This window comes from Stegostoma tigrinum, chromosome 4 (genome assembly GCF_030684315.1).
Source record: "Stegostoma tigrinum isolate sSteTig4 chromosome 4, sSteTig4.hap1, whole genome shotgun sequence".
In the NCBI taxonomy this organism is placed as follows: domain Eukaryota; kingdom Metazoa; phylum Chordata; class Chondrichthyes; order Orectolobiformes; family Stegostomatidae; genus Stegostoma; species Stegostoma tigrinum.
In genome coordinates this window covers 100678022-100699104 of record NC_081357.1, presented here as the reverse complement: position 1 = coordinate 100699104, position 21083 = coordinate 100678022, and the positions used below count along the sequence as shown (strand labels likewise).

The 21083-nt window shown below is 39.3% G+C and overlaps 1 protein-coding gene across 3 annotated transcripts in view; it reads left to right on the top strand.

The window, feature by feature from the left end:
- lrrc1 (leucine rich repeat containing 1) overlaps positions 1-21083 on the top strand; it is a 228879-nt gene that overhangs the window by 150860 nt on the left and 56936 nt on the right. For 2 of the 3 annotated variants that reach the window (XM_059645575.1, XM_048531313.2), the window contains exon 14: positions 1224-1343. In XM_059645575.1, the coding sequence (XP_059501558.1) occupies positions 1224-1343 (120 nt within the window). Of the gene's footprint in view, positions 1-1223; positions 2807-21083 lie in introns of those variants that run through there. The other variant, XM_059645576.1, reaches the window with a different exon arrangement.

Here is a 21083-nt window from a genome sequence, read left to right as displayed (position 1 = left end):
ACATCTTTCTTACATTTTTTGAATATGTGAAAATCATTAGACTAACAATATTTTTCTGAAATGCTGCCACTTTGCAGTGGAAGTTTGTTTCTCTTCTGACTTCCCTCACTTAGCTGACTACTTTGTTTTTCTGGTATACATCTCCACAGCATGTCGACCATTCCAGTTTGAGAGTTACTGATCTGTTTCAGGTTATCAAGGAAGCAGAATGAGTTGAATGTAGACATTGTTATTGTTAGAGGGGATGAAACAATGGCTGACAATTCTCTTCGAACTGTTCTTCATGTGCTTATCAGTTCATATGTGAAGAAGTTGAGATATTTGGTTATTGCCTGTCTGAATTATTATAATAAGTGTTTGCATCTCCACCATTACTAAGACAGTCTACCTCCATATGTTTTCTGACAACTTCCCTTGCTCCTCAGTGCCTTTGTTACCTCTAGGCGTAACCATTTCAAAACACTTCTGGTTGGTCTTGCATGTTCCACCCTTTAAAATTGAGGTCATCCATACTGTGGTGTTATTCAAATCTGTGTGCTTGCCGACCTAAATTAGCTTCTGATAAAGCAGAACCTCCAATGTAAATTTGTCCCATGTTTTCAAAACCCTGTATGGCTTTGTCTCTTCTTTGTCTGTAGCAGCACTCAGCCTCGCAACCCACCAAGGTATCTGTGATGCTCTAATTTTTATTTTTTGTTATATCCGCAATTTTAATTTTTCTATCTTTGGGAGTTCCTTCATCTACTTCAGAAACTTTAAGCTCTAGAATTTGCCCCCAACCCGCTCCATGTCTCAAACTTTTTTTCTTCCTCTTCTGAGATGTCACTTAAAATCTCTGTCTTTGGCCAAGTGTTTGTGTGTCTGCCTGGTATCTCCTTATGTGGTTATTTTGTTTTATAACACAGCTGTGACACACCCTGTGTTATTTTATTAGAGTACAAAGTGATGTAGAGATACAGATTGTTTGCATTTCATTTGGAATTATTCACCGAACCTAGAATTTGTGGGATTTGAACACAGTCTGTCCTATGTGAAATTATGAATTTGAAAATACTTCTCAGTTACTTAATGGAACATTTCTTGGTATCATAGTATGTACAAAACAAACCTTCGACTTCTAGTGAATACAAACAATGTCTGAGCTCTCTCTGTTGTTGATTGGTTACATAATTGTGTTGCTTCCTGTGGGCAGCTGCCTTAATTGTTTTGTATTTTATGTCTAGGGTACACTTCTGAGGAGAGCCACTCCACACCCAGGAGAACTGAAGACTTTAAAAAAGACAGCAGAAAACTTGAGGAATGATATGAATGCTGCTAAAGGACTGGACTCCAATAAAAATGAGGTCAATAATGCCATTAAAAGAGTGACCACATCTGTATAGAGTTTTACCTCAAACTTACGCCTTGTGTGTCTTCCCGACTGTGTGAACATTAATGTTAACCCATCCTTGGAATTGTTCCAGTCTGTTTGTACGCACCAAACTCACCTGATTTTGTTTCTTCATGTCGCAATGTTTGTTGTAACTGCAACCTAGGAGAAAGTGCCTTGTTTCTGCTAATGATTGCACCAATATGCCCAAACTATTCTGCACATTTTATCATGTCATGTTTTTCCTAAAAGTACTATTCATCTTTTTTTATATATTTTATATATGTAAATATATATATATATATATGTAGATGCACTACTGTATAGAAGTAGAAATCCTTGCATATAATTTCGTTATACACAGGGTGAATGCATTCTTTTTAAAAAAGCTATATTTTTGGGGGTTGTAAGCCCAGGTATTTGGACCTGCTGAAAAATAATTGTACAGTTTTATGTGAAATTTGATACTTTTATACAGATTGGCAGCTTGGATTGTGTAAATTTTTTTGTATAGCGTGTTTAATAATAGGTAATGCAAGTTTTTGAATTTCATCAAAAATGGTACACTTCTTTTAGTAGCTATAGAAGTCAGTTCTTTGTTTCCCAAATCATCTGCATTTTGTGTTGAACCTGCTTAATTTTTTCCAGCTGTGTTGCCCTTTTCCTACCTTCCCCATTCCGTGTTGTAAGCTACGTCTTTGGTATGATGTACTAAAAGCACAGAGTTCTTTTACTCCTTGGGGTAGTTTTGCAATGGTTGGGCACTTTTTATGGGACACAGAAATACACAACACTAGATCAGATTAGAAGACTTTCAGGTTTGTTATTACTTTTAGTTCTTGCCCTGCTGAACAAACAGACTTTGCACCAAATGAATGTGCTGTGAATAACACTTTAAAAGGTTAATTCTAATCAATGTAACATCATCTTCCTTTGCCTGATACAACATTTTCTTTTGACTGGAATTTGTAACTATTATACAATTTTATTATGTGTAAAACCTGGAGTTCAGTCTTGATTTTTATTCGATGATCATACTGCACAAAAAATATTATGTTTTACAGTAAGTGAAGACTTAATTTTGGCCATAGATGACCACTATAAAAATTTGGCAATAATCTTTCAAATGAACTGTTAATTTTGTGCTGGTGCTGAGAAATATATTGACGAGGTGCATAATCGTATGTTGGGGACCTCCATTTAGGCTAATCATAGAAATAAAACTGCGTGGTTTATGAACATGTTTAAACAGAGCTTGTTACGGGTTTGAAGTCACTCATTTCTATTTCTTCAGAATATGTCCTGAACACTTGTCATTTTGTTAATTACATTGCTGACTCTCTTTGTTCATTGTATATGGAAACTGGTAGGGTCTCTGTATAGATTCATTGATCTGCTTCTCTCTTTCTAGATACATTTTATGTATTTTTGCTGAATAAACATGATTAATTTTTGTAAGAATCTGGAAAGAAAACAAATATTTTAGCAGATTTTGAAAAATTTCCATTAGCTGCTTTACAGTTGACATTGAAGAGCTTCCTGCTGAGATTTTGCAGCTTTTGATCTTTCTTCTCTTGCTGTTAATATGTTGACTAATATTGTTGTTTTCTTCCATTTTCCCAGCTGTTCTGCAGCTGCTGTTTTATTTCAAGGATTTCTGTTCTGTTTTTGTTGTATTGACAATTGCCTCATTCTTTGTGTGCAGTATTATGCTTGTTTTATACGTTATGACTATATATTTCAGTTACAGAATTATACCTTACGTTAATTTATATTTATTAACTCCTGTTAAAGCTAACTTTCTCCATTGCTGCAGAATTGCTAACTTTGAAGAAGAAATTTCATACTTTTTGATCACTATTTTATTTCAGGATTTTGTTAATGAGCACATGAATGAACAAATTGTTTCTATATTGAATTTTGTGCTCTGAAATTTGGAAGAACACCCATTACTTTTCCTATGTGCTATATTTTAAATGAAAATCAACTTACTGATTCATCATCAGCTCTCACTGATAGTGCTATCAGCTATGACTTTCGGTATGGAAATTTCACTTTCCACTCTTGAAATTTCTCTCCTTTTGTGAAGAGCTGGCCCTTGTGGCTACATTGCAGGTGTTTTGCTGTGCATCCTATTTATTAGAATATTTGTTAGTGGCATGCAATCTTGGCTTTAAAATATGTACATTCCCAAGTGGGGCATACTATTTCAAGGATTCCCCACAAGTGAGGAGTCTGTCTTTTAAGTTGAATGTGAAGTTCAGATCAAAAATGCATGTCAGGCACTTGACAAGAGCATAGGGAAAGTAATTACGGTTTTAATATCAAGTTACATGGAAAGAATAAAGAAGCAGTCAGGAATTATACTTCAAAAATGGCAGGCAATGGTAAAACTACATGAAGTGCATTGGTTAAACAAGAACAGAGAAATAATAAATGGGTGAAGAATGAATCAGTGCTGAAGGACAGATTAAAATGTGTCGTCAAAATAAGAGTTCTATGTGTGAATGCGTGAAGTGTAAGGAATAAAGTTTCATAAGCTGCAGGCACAGATTCAAATTGGAGACTATGATACAGTAGTCATTACTGAGACATGGCTGCAGGATTGTCAGGATTGAGAACTAAATACAATAGGTATAAGGTTTACAGCGTGAACAAGAAATGTGGCAGAAGAGATGGAGTTGAATGAATAAACAAAATTACTTCAGTGGTGCGGGAAGATATAATGAGGAGAATTCAGTGGAGATGATGTAAGTGTAACACAACCCGTAAAGGATCTCAAACTATAATTGGTGGCGTGTACACTCCTCTAGTAGCAACTCTGAAGTGCTAGACTGTATAAACAGAAATTAGTCAAGTGTAGAGATAATGGGAACTGCAGTTACTGGAGAATCCAAGATAACAAAGTGTGAAGCTTTGTGAAGGGTCTAGGCCCGAAACGTCAGCTTTTGTGCTCCTTAGATGCTGCTTGGCCTGCTGTGTTCATCCAGCCCCACACTTTGTTATCTTAGTCAAGTGTATGCAGAATTGACAGAGGACTGTGTAGTTAAGGGCATAATGTTTCTGTGACTGCAAACGAGACTCCAGGATGGTCTGTTGTGTCCCTGGTGGCAGGGTCGAAGATATCTCTGAGCGTGCACGGGATGTTCTGAAGGGGAATTGCACAGTAGAGAGAGGCTGTGGTCCATATTTGGTACGAAACGTACAGGCAAAAAAAGAGATGAAGTCCTTCAAATGGAGTTCAGAGAGTTGGGTAGAAAGTTAACAAGCAGGAACTCTAAGGTTGTAATCTCGGGATTACTATCTGTGCCATGTGCTAGTGAGATTGGGAATAGGAAAGTAGTGCAGTTAAATATGTGGCTAAAGCGCTGGTGTAGGAGGCAGTGCTTCAGGGATATGGATCATTGTGATGTGTTCTTATACAGGTTCCACCTGCCCCAGAAGGACATGTTGCAACCAAACTGAAGGGGCACCAAAATCCTGGTGGTGGGGCTGAAGAGGGGACCCAGAATAATTGATCATCAAGTTAAATGACAAAGGAAGTGTCAGAGACTAAGACCAGTAAAGCTAAGAGAAAGAATAGACAGGGAGAAGTTGCTGAACGTGGCAGGTCTGGCAGTCTGAGATGTATTTCTCCTAATGCGAGGAGAAGATGAAGGCGAGGTGAAGGCAGATGGAACTTGAACATAGAGCTTGAATTAGTACATATAACTATGGTATAGCTATTTCAGAGACTTGGCTGAGAGAGGGATAAGACTGGCAGCTTAACGTACCAGAATTTAAATGTTTCAGGTGAGGTAGAGGGGGATGTGAAAGATTTGGGGGAATTGTGTTACTGATTGGGGATATTATTGCAGTTGTACTGAGAGAGGGCATCTTGGAGGTCTTATTCAGCAAGGCCATATGGGTAGAACTCAGGAATACGAAGGGTTGCAGTCACTTTCATGGGAGTGTACTACAGGCCTCCCACCAGTCAGCGTATGATGGAGGAACAGATATTAAAAAGTGTGAAAACAATGGGGTTGTATTTGGGTTTTATGCATAAATAAAGAGCAAGAAGGTAGCTACGAAAAAGGTAGGTCCACTTCAGGATAAAGGAGTGAATTTATGCATAGACCCAGAGAAGGTGGGTAAGGTTCTTGATGAATATTTTCTGTCGGTATTCACAAAGGAGAAGGACGTGGTGGATGGTGAGTTTTGGGAAGTGTTGATATTCTAGGGCATGTTGGTCTGAAAATGGAGGTGTTGGGGTGTTTTACGCGCATTAAGTCCCTAGGACCTGGTCAGATCTATTTCAGAATGCTGAGGGAGGCAGGTGAGGAAATTGATGGAGTCTTGTATGAAATCTTTATATCCTTTTAGTCACAGGAGAGGTTCGAAACGGCTGGAGAATAGCCACAGTTATTCCTTTGTTTTAGAAGATTAACAGGGATAATCTAAGAAATCACAGGCTGGTGAACCATACATAAGTGGTTGGGAAATTATCGGAGAAGACTCTCCTGGATAGGATTTACTCAAATTTGGAAAAATATATAAGCAACATGGCTTTGTGAGGAGAAGGTCACATCTCACAAACTTCATTGAGTTTTTTGAGGAGGTGACAAAATGATTGATGAAGGCAGGGCAATAAATACTGTCTACATGGACTTTAACAAGGCCTTTATCAAGTTCCGTTGTAATAGGTTGATACAATGAGGTGAAATCACACGGGATCTGAGGTGGGCTGGTAAGATGGATATTCTGGGATCCCCATTGTTGTCAAATGATTTGGAGGAGAATGTAGGTGGACGGATCAGTAGGTTTGCAGATGATACCAATTGCCAGTGAATGCGGCAGCACATAGAATCTAATAGGGGAGGGAGGTATACAGTAAATGCTAGAGCCTTAGAAGCATCAACATACAAGCATTCAGGTCCACAGTTTCCTGGAAGTGGCTACACAAATGCAGAAGGTGGTCGAGCATTTGGCATGCTTGCCTTCATCAGTAGGGATGTAGAGTATAATAATTGGCAAATCATTTTGCAGCTATATGGAAATTTAGTTTTGGAATAGTGCATAGAGTTCTGGTTGCAACACTACCAGAATGATATAAGACGTTTGGAGAGGGTACAGGAAGTATTTACCAGGATGCTGACTGGTTTGGAGGGTATTAGCTATGAAGTGAGATTGGACAAACTTGATTTTTTTTCCCCCACTTGAGGAAACCGCAGCAACTACCCATTGGGCAATTGGGGACAAGCAATAAATGTTAGCCTAGGCAGCAGTGCCCACATCCTGAATGAATAAAGCACTTGAACATCAAAGGGTGAGGAACAACCTGATAGAAAATTATGAAAGACGTGGATAGAATGGATAATTGGAGTTTTCCCGCCCAGGGTAGAAATACCAATTACTCAGGATAGAGGCTTAAGGTAAAAGGGACTACGTTTAAAGCAAATGTGAAAGGCAGGTTTTTTTTTTATGTCGAGGGTTGTATTTCCCTGGAATGTGCTGCCAGAGGAGGTAGTGGGAGGGATACGATCGCAGATATATGAATAGGCAAGGAAAAAGAGGGGTACAGACAGCATAGAATAAGAAGACTTTTAGAATAGAAAGGCATCATGCTGGTACAGTCTTGGAGGGCTCAAGGGCCTGTTGCTGTGCTGTGCTATTTGTTGTTCCCATTTAGCAAAGCAAAAGCAGTACTAATGAGGGATTTTAACTTTAACATGGATTCGAAGAGAGAGACAAGCACTTGCTAAAAAGCTAGCGATTTTCTGGAGTGTGGCCAGGACAGTTTCTTATGGCAATATGTCCTTTATGCAAATAAGAGATTAGCAGTTTGGATTTAATAATGAGCCAGATATAAATAGTAACCTAATTGGAGTTTAGAATGATGAGGCAGAATCTCATTGAAAGGCCTCCCAATCTTCTGATTTCTTACTAATCTTCACATCATTATATGCTTTTTCTTTTGCTTTCATGCTGTCCCTGAGTTTCCTTGTCAGCCATGGTTGCCTCTTTCCCCTTGGAATGAACTTCTGCTGTGCCTCCTGAACTACCTCGAGAAACTGCTGCCATTGCTGTTCTACTATCTACCCTGCTAGGCTCCCCTTGCTTTCAATACTGGCCTGGTCCTCTTTATGTCTTTTTAATTACCTTTACCTAGTTGCAATACTATTACATATTACAGCTTCTCTCCTTCAAAACACAGAGTGAATTCTACTGTACTATGGTCACTGTTCCCTAGGAGTTCCTTCACCTTAAGCTCCCTAATCGAGTCTGCCTCATTACACATCACTAAATATAGAATAAGTGGGGAGCTGGAGGAACACAGCAGACCAGGCAGCATCAGAGGAGCAGGAAAGCTGAGGTTTTGGGTCAGGACCCTTCTTCAGAAATGGGTGAGGGGAAGGGGGCTCTCAAATAGGGCAGGGTGGAGGCAGTGATAGAAGATGGACAGATAGGTCAAGGAGCCGGCGATGAAGCTAATAAAAGTGAGTGTAGATAGGAAGTGGGGATGGAGGTTGGTCAGTGAGGAGGGACGGGCAGATAGGTGGGAGAGAAGACGGACACGTTAAGGAGGCAGGGATGAGAGGTGGGGTTGGTCTTGGGATGAGGACCTGACCACCCCGCCCTCCCCCGACCTCATTCCAAGACCAATCACCCGCCTCCTTGACTGTCTGTCTTCTCTCTCACCTATCTGCTCCACTATCCACCTTCTATCGCTGCCTCACCCCCTCTATTTATTTCAGAGTCCCCTTCCCCTCCCCCATTTCTGAAGAAGGGTCCCAACCCGAAATGTCAGCTCTCCTACTCCTCTGATTCTGCCTGGCCTGCTCTGTTCCTCCAGATCTACAACTTGTTATCTTAGACTCCAGCATAGGCAGTTCCCACCATCGCTAAATCCAGAATTGCTTGTTCCCTAGTGGGATCTACTTCAAACTGCTCCAAAAAAATCTTGTAGGCATTCCACGAATTCGTTTTATTGGGATCTGCTGCCAGCCTAAATTTTCTCAATCCACTTGCATATTTATGATTGTTAAAATAGCATCTTTTTTAATGCCTTTTTTGTTTTCTAATTTATTTTCTGCCCCATATTCTGACTAGCGCTAGGGGTCTGTGCATATCTCCAATCCAGAGTCTTTTTTTCCATTTTTGTTCCTCAAATCTACCCCCACAGAATCAGTGCCTTCTAACCATATGTTTCTTCTAGCCATTGGTTTAGCTCAATTTCCTACTAACAAGACAATACCACCTCCCCTGCCCATTTGCCTGCTCTTTTGATGGGGCACGTATCCTTGGATATTTAGTTCCTAGCACTGGTCCCCTTGCAGTCATGTCTTGATACATGCATCATATCTACACTACAAATTCATGCAGTCATGTCTCTTGATACACATGTCATATCTGCTCATTTCAATCTGTTCAATTCATCTACTTCATTCACTTACTGCACACTTTTAAGCACAACGTGCTCAGTCCTGTGTTTCCTAATCTGCTGTGACCTAAGTTGGATCCTGATCCTTTCCATATTCTGTCTCACCTGAGCCATTTTCCACCCCACTCTCCCTCTTTAACTCATCTAAGTCCTTGGGACCACTGTATTATCCTTTCCATTTGGATCCTGGCCCTAGATCAGTTCATGTGGAGACCCTCTTGATGGTACAGTTATCTCCTATCCTAGGATCCTAGCGGAAAGTAAGCCAAGGAAGAAGAAATGCTAGATGAGTGATAATGGGAGCTATGAATTTGTGAAACTGGGTTGGTTGTACTGAAAACAATTCGTGTTATGATGGAGATAATGGGAACTGCAGATGCTGGAGATTCCAAGATAATAAAATGTGAGGCTGGATGAACACAGCAGGCCAAGCAGCATCTCAGGAGCACAAAAGCTGACGTTTCGGGCCTAGACCCTTCATCAGAGAGGGGGATGGGGGGAGGGAACTTTCGGTCCGCCTCCCCCTCTCTCCCTATTTATTCCAGTCCCCTCCCCCCATCCCCCTCTCTGATGAAGGGTCTAGGCCCGAAATGTCAGCTTTTGTGCTCCTGAGATGCTGCTTGGCCTGCTGTGTTCATCCAGCCTCACATTTTATTATCGTGTTATGATGGAGTTGGGTGTGGGAGTAGTTGATAGACATGGAAGGAGGTGTTCATGCCGTAAACTGTTAAACCTGATGTTGAGTCCAGAAGGTGCAAGGTTCCCAAGCAAAAAAAACGATAGGGTGTTGTGTTTCCGACATGCATTGAATCTTGCTGGAGCACTACAGCAGCCCTGAAGCAGAAAAGTTAGCGTGGGAACATATGTTGAAGTGGTGGACAACTGGAAACTCAATCATTTTTATGAACAACAAGTAAGAACAACATTTTTATGAACAAGAACAACAAGTATTTCACAAAATGGTTACCCAGTCTGTGTGTTGCCTCCCCACTGTAGAGGAGATTGCATTTTGAGTAGCAAATGCAGTAGACTAGACTGGGTGAAGTGCAGGTAAATTGCTCCTTCACTTAGTTGTCTACAACATTAGAGAATGAGGAGGCAGGAGGAAAATGGCAATTGTTGCACCTTCTGTAGCTGCGTGAGAAGGTGCCGTGGCAGGGGGAGGTGTTCGGAGTGGCAGAGGAGTGAACTGGGTGTCTGGGAGGGAAGAGTCCCTGGAGAATGCTTCTGCTGTGTATCTGGTGATATCATCCTGCTGGAGGTGATGGAAAGGTATGTTGTGATCCTTTGGATGCGGAGGCTGATGGGGTGAGGACCAGGGACGACTCCGTTGTTGTGGGAGGACAGAGGAGGAGAGTGGGCAGAAGTGTAAGCAATTAGTTGTACATCGCTGAGGCTCTGTCTACCATGATAACAGGGAATCCTCGATTGAAGAAAATGTTGGATGTTTTTGAAGTGTTAACTCAGCTTTTCACAGACAATACCAGACTGACTTTCTCCAGCAGTTTCTGATTTTAACTGTTTCTTCCATCCTAATAACACTTTTGCTGTTCACTTGAATGGCTTTCCCCTCATAACGCCGTTGATTACTCTTTTATATGACAATTCAACCTTAACTTGACCGCTAATACTTGTTGAACTGTTTATTAAGGTAAATGTTATGAGTTCCCGAAATGATTTTAAAACTGCAGTCATGTTGCTGTAATCCTCTCAGCCCTTCCTGTGAATAAGACACAACTTTCTTTACCAACACTCGATTCTGAATAACTATATATGTCTTTCTTTATAGAATCAATTTATATAGTACTTGCGGTGGATCAGACCATTGCCTTCTGTGGTTTAGATTGATTTGTATTTTGTCACTGCCGATGCAATCCAGCATCTGGCTTTTTCATTTCTATTATTCTTAGTTACTAAGTAAATTGTTTTAGTGTTTTGCTGTTTTTGAATAGATGTTTCTGCTCATTATCCATATCTGGCAACGTTTGTATGATGTATGTTAGAAGATTCTACAATTTTAAAATTAGTATTAATTTTCCTGATAGGACTCTGGACTTTAGGAAGAAAAAGCTCCATGATGACATGAAACATCCAAGCCTTTACAGGTGGCGCAGGTTTGTTGCATCAGGGGAGCTGATGTCTTACAGAAACCACTCAACATGAAGTAATAAGAAGCTACTTGCTTCTGATTAATCTTCAAGAATCTGGAACCTTGTTTGCCAATACCCCTGATTGGTCCATCTTTAAACCATTCGATGCCTCAGTTGATTGAAAGCATGTTGGCCAACATGGCACAAGTGCATTTAGACAGTTTTCTTTCTCAAGGAACTGAAAAATGTCCTGTGTTTGCATATTTTTTCAGGAAGGGAACACTTGAACAAAGCTCAATATATATCACGTGAACTCAGTGATTTTGCTCAACATGCCTACCGGAGCCTTACTAAACTTCTTTTCTCTTCAGTCTTGAAATAAGTTTTGTACATTAAAGACAAGGAATGAGGCAGAGGCCCTGTTTAGTTTTTCTGAATTAGATTCTACCTAATGCTTCCCGAGAAGGCGGTGTACCTGACTATCTAGGCTCTTTGATCCTCTTGGGTGGATATCTTAGTGATTTTCTACAGTGCATCACCCCCTCGATCTCAGTTATATCAGTGGTTTTACCCTCCTTGTGAAGGGCCAGATACATGGGGCTGGACAGCTTGTAATTGGCAGTTCTTCAGATATTGGCAGATTGTGAATGAGAAAGAAATTGAAATGCAATGAGGAATTTGTTGAGTGGAATGATAAAGCAGTGCCAGAGGACAGTATTACATTGAGCATTAATGAAAACAGACATTCCTGGAGAAACATCAGGTCTGGCAACATCTGTGGGGGCAAAGCAGGGTTAATGCTTCAGGTCCAGCCCTGAAGAATGGCCACTGGATGTGATAGATTAACTCTACTTTCTCACCACAGATGCTTTCAGACCTGTTGAGTTCATAGTTTCTTTTTTTTTGCTTGATTTCTGGCTTTTGCAATTCTTTATTTTGTCAATTAACCAATATTGCGTTCACTGACTAACTTAATATCTGCTAAGATGGTTAGATGTGACTTCTCCCAGGATTTCAGTTGCTTGGAGGAGAGAGTCCAATCCTCAAATAGCGTGCTCAACATGGGTTATGGTGTTTAAAATGTTTTGTATTCTCACCACTTTGGAGGAACGTTTCAGGAATGCATAGATTTACAGAATGATTCAGTAACAAACTGTTGAGCCAACTATATACCTTGTCCGATTGCCTCTCTTTGTTGTGGTTATACTACACTTTCTTTTACTGTCAGGTTAATGTGCAGCTCCCTTTTGAAATCCATGACTGAATCTGCTTCCAGAATCCTTTCAGATCTTGGTGCATTAAAAACGTGTTTTTCCTCATGTTGTTTCTTGTTCTTGCCAACCACCTTAAGTTGATAACCTAGAGTTTTCAACCCTTCCACCAATGCGAATTATTTTCTCTGCATCTAAATTGTCTAGCCTACTCATGGTTTTGAACAACCCTATCAAAGCTTCTTATAACCATCCCATCACCTCCAGTCTATCCTCCCTACAACCATTTCCATGAATCTTCTCAGGACCCTTGCTTAAACTTGTGCATCCTTCTTAAAGTGATCAGAACGGGACACAATACTCCAGATCAGGCCAAAACAGTACATGAATTCTGTGTACCATCTCACTGCCTGTAGCCTTGAACTAATTTATAGCCCTGGCCTCTTTGTTCCTACATCCCTTTAGAATTATACCCTTTAGTTTATATTCCCCTGTTTGTTCTTCCTAATAACGTGTATCACTTTTTACTTCTCTGTATGCCATCTTCCATGTGTCAGCCTATTTTGTCACCTTGTCTGTTGTCCTAAAGTGTATTATTATTTGTCATCACAGTTCACTTTACTTCCAAGTTCTTATTATCAGTCCTTTATACTGGAGACTTCGTCATTAATATATATTGGGGAAAAGTCTTGATTCTAGTTCTGACCCTTGGTGAAATGCACTGTATACCTTCTTCCTATCTTGTCGTTTTAATTAGTTTCTTCTTAATGCTGCAATTGTCCCTCTGATTCTACCGGCTACCAGTTTGCCTTCTACCTTGTTATGTGGTATAATATCAAATGTCTTTTGGAAGCACATATATGCCACATCTATAGCGTTATCTTTCGTCAATCCTCTCAATTACGTCAAAAAAACTTAATCATGTTAGTTAAGATTATTTTCTTTCACCGCATCTGTGCTCCCTTATTTTCATTAAACTTCACTTGTTCAAGTCTCTGTTAATTTCTGTTCTGGATTATAATTTCTAAAAAATTTCTATCACTGAATTTAAACTGATTAGTCTGTGGTTGCTGGGCTTCTCGTTAAATCATCTTGAAGGAAAGAAAAGACTGTTGCAATTATCCAGCCTTCTGGCATTACCCCCATATTTAAGGATGATTTGAAAATTATAACTTTGCAGTGCCGGTTCTTCCTTTTCTCAACTTCCTTTGATACTTCTACGTAGTCTTGGTAACATGTCGATTTTGGATGCCTCAAATTTATCTAATACATTGTCATTATCAATGTTTGACTTTTCCAGTGTCTTCATTTTTTTCACTGACTGGCAGAATCTTCCTTATTAAAGGCAGGTGCCTTAGCCATATCCTCTGACTCTCTACGTACATGTCTTATTTGGCCTCTTGAATGTCTTTGGTAGCTTTAAGCAGCAATTGAACCAACTTTTGATGGAAAGAATGGAGTCAGTGGAATTGTTCTAGAAATCATGAGGAACATGGGTTAGTGAATCTGAAGAACTGAAACAGAGCTGTATTAGTGGGATAAATCGATGGGATTGAAGGCTGATAAATCCCAAGGGTTTTATAATCTATTTCGGAGTGCTTAAGGATGTGGCTCTAGCAATTTTGGATTCTTTGGTGACTGTTTTCCAAGATTATTTAGACTTGAACAGTTCATAGAAATTGGAAGGTAGCTAATGGAATCTCACTATTTAAAAAGGGTGATAAAGAGAAAGAGGGAATTATAGATCAATAAGTCTGATGCTGATAATGGGGAAGATGCTAGAGCCCATTAGCAGGGATTTTATATCAGAACATTTAAAAAACAGTGGAAGAATCAAACACAATCAGCATGAATTTACAAAAGGGACATCATGCTTGATGAATGTACTGGAATTGTTCTTGGATGTAACTAGTAGAGTTGATCAAGGGGAGCCCGTGGATGTGTTTATTTGGACTTTCAGAAGGCTTTTGACAAAGTCCCCAGAGAAGAGATTAATATGTAAAATTAAAGTGCATGGGTTTGAGGGTAATGTAATGAGGTGGATAGAAAATTGATTAGCAGACTGAAATAGATGCAGCAGGTAGTAAAGAAGGCAAACTATATGTTGGCCTTCACAGCGAGAAGATTTGAGAACAGGAACAAGTATGCCTTGCTGTAATTAAACAGGATATGGGTGAGACCTCATCAGCAAATATTGTGAACGTTTTTGGTTTCCTTATCTGAGGAATGATGTTCTTGCTAAAAAGCGAATGCAATGAATGTTTACCAAAGTGGTTCCTTGGATGACAGGACTGATGTGTGAGGAATGATTGAATTAGTGAGGATTGTATTCGTGTGTTCAGAGGGATGAGGCGAGAATACCATAGAAACTTACCATTGTAACAAGAATTTAGATGTGTAGATGTAGGAAGGATGTTTCTGATGGGGAGGCAGTCCAGCAGTATATCTTTTAGGATGGAGATAAGGAGAAATTTCTTCACTTAGAGAAATGTGAGCCTGTGGAATTAGCCAAAACATTGCCTTTTCAAAAAGGAGTGGATATGGCTCTTGTGGCTAAAAGAGTTAATGGATATGGGGGAAGGACAGGATTAGGTTATTGAACTCATCAACTGTGATCATTTTGAATTGTTGGGCAGGCTTTCAGGGTCAAATGGCCTATTCTCCTATCTTCAATGTTTCTGATTACCTTGAAGAGTGAATTCAATCACTAAATGATTAAGGATATGGAAGACATCAGCACGCGATCACAGGTGTCCAACTGCAGGGGATTTTCAGGTTGCCGTGTGATTTTATATTTTGCCCAAAATAATATCAATTCCAAAACACTTTGAAGAAGTGCTAAGAATTCCAACATCAAGCCCATAGTTCCTTAGCACCTTAAACTTGGTGTCCCTGTCAGGGCCTACATTGTTCTGAATGATTGATTTGGTTGATTGACTCTGTAAAATCCCTCAAACACTTCATTTCCAAGTATTTTGAAAGAAATTGTGCGCTTGAATTTTTTGTTTTACAGGATTTTATAATCAAAGTATTAGTTTGCATGATGAAATCTCCTAAAACTGGTGTGGAGCTACCAGACAAGAAAAGTTTTTGATCCTGTTTATTACCTCACAAATGTCAATGACCAGTGTTCCAGTACGAAAAACACGTTTCATAAATTTGGACCAAAAAGCGGTACTTACCAACGAGTTGTGGAGTTGCAATTTTTATAAAGTTGACTTAATTTCACTCTAGAATTCAACTGTGGCAGCAACAGTTTTATTTTCAAGTGTATGTTGCCAGTGCAGTCTTCACATGTTGGTCTATTCCCGGCTAATAGTTTTTACAGTGCATCTTTCAGTAAAGGAATAAACAGCAACTTGCATTTATATACTGCTTTGCATGATCAACTAAGTCACAAAACGCTCAACAGATAAGACAATACTGTTTGTTTTGAAGGGTAGTTGGTGGGAGGTAAGAAAAACAGTAACTAATTTTGCATGTGTAACTCCTACAAACAGCAATATTTGTGACCAGGCAATTTGTTCTGACTGAGGGATAAATATTGGTCAGGACATGCGGGATAGCGGTCTTGCTCATCTTTGAATCTTTTATTGTGTCTTTTATGCCTGGTTGAAAGTGCAGATGAAAAATTGGTTTAATGTCTTTTCTGAAAAGTACACCTTTAACTGTGCAACATTCTTTTAGTGCTGTGCCAGAGAATCTACCTTGATTTTTGTGCCAAGTCTTGGAATGAAAGTTGAATACATAAGTTAATGTCTCAGAGGCACAAATGCTACCAACTGAGGAATAGCTGACACTGCACTTGCAAACTATTTAACATCTGTGTCTCTGACAGATTTTAATGTACTTGTCAATAAGCAGCCGGTTGTTCTAAGCTTTCAGCCAGCACTTTGCTTGGAGGCTGGTCAAGTAAGTTGAAATGCACTTTGTAGAATTTGGCCAGTTGAATGATATTGCAGTTTGACACTTTTTTTAAGAGCCAAAATTTTCTGCATTCAAATGCAGGGAACATTGGGGCTTGTTTGTTTGCTCATGGACCTAGTATCAATGATTAATTCCTCTAAGAGGTAGTACTAGTTTCCTGCCATTGTGCATTGCCTTTTTTAGAGCTTGCCAGCCTAATTGGGTACTGATGCTTTGAAATATCCTTGTTTTTGTTATGTTGATAAGAACAGAACATTAACGTTAAATCTTTGCTGTTAAATGTCAATAAGTCTAACATTTCTTAGTCCTGGTCTGTTGGACTCTCAGTTTTACATTGAAATGAGGCTTATTCTTATTACAAGCAATGTCATGGCCAGCTTATTTTAAAAATGCCTTGACAAATTTAACAGCATCCCAGGTTGATTAGGTATGCGGACTTTCAGAACTGTTTCATTTGCTGTTGTTGCAATAATTTTACATTAATATATTTGAAATTTCATTCTTGATCCTTGATTTGATGAGAGTGAGCAATTCTAGGACAAAATCAGGACAAAGTCTATCTAAGGCTGATTCAAAGAATATTCTGCAGTTGAAGGAGAACTTGTTGCATTTTTTGGGAAATGTTTCGCACAGTTTCTCAAATAGGACACATCAATGGAAGTGGACATTTTTTCTAGTTTCGAACTCTATAAACAAAAATGCTAAGGAACACAGGGTCAAGTAAGATGGAGGAACCAAAGGAAATCTATTTAGTAGGAAAATGATTTTTGGGAAATTGGCTTGAACTATCTGTACAAGCAAGATGCTTCCTATGAAGGATGAGTATCATCACTCTGCCACAGCTGATGAAATGCGTGTTAAATCAACTATGTGAAGATCACTGTGGTATAGCTGCAAGAACAGATATAGCCAGAAACTAGTTTTGGTAGCCAGGGCTTGACTCCAACATTTGAGGAAAAGGTGGGAATATGTGCAGTTTATTCAAAGGTTATGACCTATCTCCATTAGCACAAATTTATCTATGGGAATGGCCAGAAAAGACATGACAAAGAATTCACTTTGACTATTCACCAAGCTGGCTGATTATAGTTCAGATGTTTAAACACTATGCTAGGTAACATTAGTGTAGCCTCTGGTGAAGTGATGTTGTTCTACTCCGTTTAGCATTTATATGATCCAGTCTGTTGAGGTGTTTTGTCATTTCCAGTCCTTTTTTCGCAAGGGTTTCCGTATGTCGTCTAATTCCACATGTTTATTGATTTCATTATGGGTGGAGAACCAGGTCTCTAGGAATTCCTGTGCGTGTCTATGGTTGGCTTGAGGTAGCGTGGTCTGTTGTCCCAGTTAAATTGATTGCCTTTGTTGTTTTGAGTACTGAAATGAGGGAAAGTTTGTCATGTCATTTTGCTGCTTGTTGATGTTCATGTATTTCAATGGCTAGTTTCCTTCCTCTCTGGCCCATGTAATGGTTTTGGCGGTCCTTGCATAGTATTTTTGTACACTGTCGGTCCTCCATGTCAAGGGTATTGGGTCTTTGGTTCTTGTAAGTGTTTGTCGTAGTGTGGCTTTGGGTTTATGTGCTTTCCTCATTCCTAGTGGTCGTAGGAGTCTCGTTATCAGTTCCAATATGTTCTTCACAAACAGTTGTGTGGCCACTGTATTAAGCTGTATTGTGTCCTTTTGGTGTTGTCTATCTAGTGCAACACACCTGAACTTCGCAGCTGTGCGAGGGGGTGGTCATTTTATCCACAATATCAGGGATGCTTCTGATTGATAACATGGTTGTATTGAGCTCTAAAGTGTGTGTTTCATGATGAGGGAAGGAAGTCTTTATTTAAAGCCATTAAAGCAGTAATGAATTTCTTTCCATGTTTGCCCCATATTAATTCATTTGTATTTAACTGGGAATCTTGCTGTGTAACAGTTTCTGTATATATTCATGATACCAAAGTCATTCTATGTAGAGGTGAGAATAATGTTTCAGATGTGTTTAATGTTCAGATTTTAGAGGAAAAACAATCACATTTATATAGTGCACGTCATAACCTCAGGATGTCTTAAACTTGCTTTACAACCATCAAGGACTTTGTTGAAGTGTAGCCACAGTTGTAGAGAAGGCAATGTAGCATCTAATTTGTGCAGAAATTCAGACAAGTAAAAAAGAAAACATACGAGCAAAGCAAAAGAAGTCCTTCAAGTCTGCTCTGCCATTTGATATGTTCCTGGCTGCTTTGATTTTAACTTCAGTTAAACTTTCCTGCATTCCCCTGATATTTTTTTCAGTTGAAGATCAACTATCTCTGTCTTAGTTTAAGATTCTGCACACACTGCATTTTGCCTCAGTGAATTCTAAAAGCTTGCAACTCTTCAGAGAATATTTTCCACTCATCTCAATCTTAAATGATAATTATCATTTAGTTTGTTTTGGTCCTGTTTGTTGGATGATAAAAAATAATGACCAGGACATGATGTACACAAGTGACGTATTTGAAGTCATTGTTGGTTATGTGTTTAAATTCTCCATGACTGGGCTTGAACCCACAAATTTGGATTGTAAACAAGATTGTTACCATTGATTAATGGCTGACATATTCACATTCAAATACGTTCAGTTTTAAGTATGTGTTGAGAACTGTCTGAACAGAAATGATATGAATCAATGCACCCTACGAGAATATTAAGTTGAATGTCAATCAGAAAATGCCATTCTTTCTAACCTGTCTTTAAAAATGCTAAGCAACACCTTAAATTACTCTGATCCATATGTATTTCTCATGGACAGTGTTGCTTTTTATCTTGACAGATTTGAATATCATCATCATTGCATCCTACAAGCCTATTTATTCTCGTTGTCTAGTGCATTATCACTGTCCATTTTCAATGTAATAGATGAGCTATATATTTTAATGCCTGCCTGTGAATATATGTTTTCCAATTGCCTGAGGTATTTAAAAATGTTATTCATGCTCATCATCATTTGAGCTTTTCTTAGAATTTCAAACTATCAGGGTCTTTTTCTCTTCTCTTTTCTCTTTCCCTTTCCTTCAATGTTTTACTGTACTCTTGAGAGATAGTAACAATAAAGCTGCTTCTAATTCCCTCCCCTTCCCTTCCACTTGCCCCTCCCTGTCTTGTCCATCTCTCCCTCTCTCTCTTTCTCTTTTGTGCAAGTGTTGTTATGACTCAAGATATCCAAATTTGTACATTCCAAACGTCACTTTCTTAGTGACCTGTACAAGGTGAAAGTAATTTGTATTTTTATACCTACAGCGATTTAAGGTGCAACCAAATTACTGATTGCTCTCATTTTATTGTTATGCTGTTATTGGACATAATTGCTCCAAATGCTTTGACTTTGCTTGTTCCCTTCTTGTGTGCAAGCTTCCTTTTCTAATGTGTGATGGTTAATTATTTTTCTACATCAAAATCCTCTACTTTCCCTCAGTTTATACGCTTCCTGTGCTTGTCCAATATCTTACTGTCATCTGAGATCTTACAATATTATGGCAAGTGTTCTTGGAAACAGTCCCGAATAAAAACACAGAATTTGTCGTCCAGTGATTTCCAGGGCGAAGGGAAATCTGTTAATACAAATGTTACACAATTGTGAATGAAATTGAGAGCCGGTTATCTGGAATAAGTTTTTTAAAAAAAACTTTTAGGCATATGTTGTGTGTGTAGTAGACTTTAAATAACAAATATGGTATTTTTCTGCTTCAATCTTTCCCTACACATGCTGTGTAACAAACTACTGCTGTTTCTCATTTCTCTGCTCTCTCTTTGCAGAAATTCTCGTCCCCTCTAATTTCAGATGTTTAAAATGTCTGTGTCTTGCTGGCACTAAGTGAAAACTCTATCACAATATCATCTTAGCATGCACTGGTGCCTGTCAGGTAGAGGCTGGAAGAGATGCCTTCATGCTCAGCTCTACAGGAGTGTTGGGGGATGAGGGTTGGGGGCGGTGTGTAATTTTGTTTGGTGATGTATGCACCTATGAAATCTATGATCTCTAGTGCTGAGGGCAACAGCAGCAGGTGCATGGGAGCATCATCACCTGCAAGTTACTTCTTGCATCGCATGCCATTTTTATTTGGAACTGTCCCTATTCCTCACTGTTACCTGGGTCATAAACCTGGAACTCCTTCCTTAATAGCACTGTGGAGTGTACAAACACTTCATTGACTGCTGCAGTTCAAGAAGGCAGCTCACCACTACTTTTCTCAAGGGCATTTAGGGACAATACAACTGCTGACATGGCCACTGGGGCGCACATCCTGTGAAAAAGCAGAAAAAGTGTCAACTTAGATTTCATATTAGCCCTTTGCAGGGAACTTGGTTGCAATCCTTTTTGATCAACTAAAGAGAAGACTGTCTCATTTTAAACAGGATATAGTTTATTGCTTGAAAGCAGCTGTTTACAAGTTACACTAATAAGATAGCCATTCTAATAGGGACAATAGGAAGATTTAAAAGGTAGATCTAACATTTAAATCTTTCTTCCTCAAGATCCTAATCTCTCTTCCCATCAAATTTGTATGATATCTGAGTGGGTGATGCTAGAAGCACTCCATATTGAGCCTTCCAGCCTTTTATACAACGATAATCACATGGCAGTTATTTGGCAGTATTTAATGTAGTGATGCATCACATTGTAAAGGAGGAAGGAGGGTTGGGGGGATTTAGAGGGGGAGTTTGAGCTTAGAGCATAGACTTAGCCCCATGAATGTGATTAAAATCAGGATGTGCACGAGGCCACATTCAGGGGAGTGCAGAGATCCTAGAACCTATAGCGTTGGAGAGCATTACAGGGAGCAAGCATGGAGGGGGATTTGAAAAGAGGAGAATTTAAAAAATCAGGTCATTGTTAGACAGTATAAATCGGACAGTGGCAATATGGTTGAATGAGAATTGGTGTTAATATGGTTTATATCCTAGGCTACCTTTGCAGCTATGTCTGGATTTTTGATGGGGATTAACATCCATGCTCAGCAGTCCACCTTGAACTGACGGCCTGGTTGGAACATACAGATTATAGAGGGCTGTTGCTGTATACCATTCATGATGCA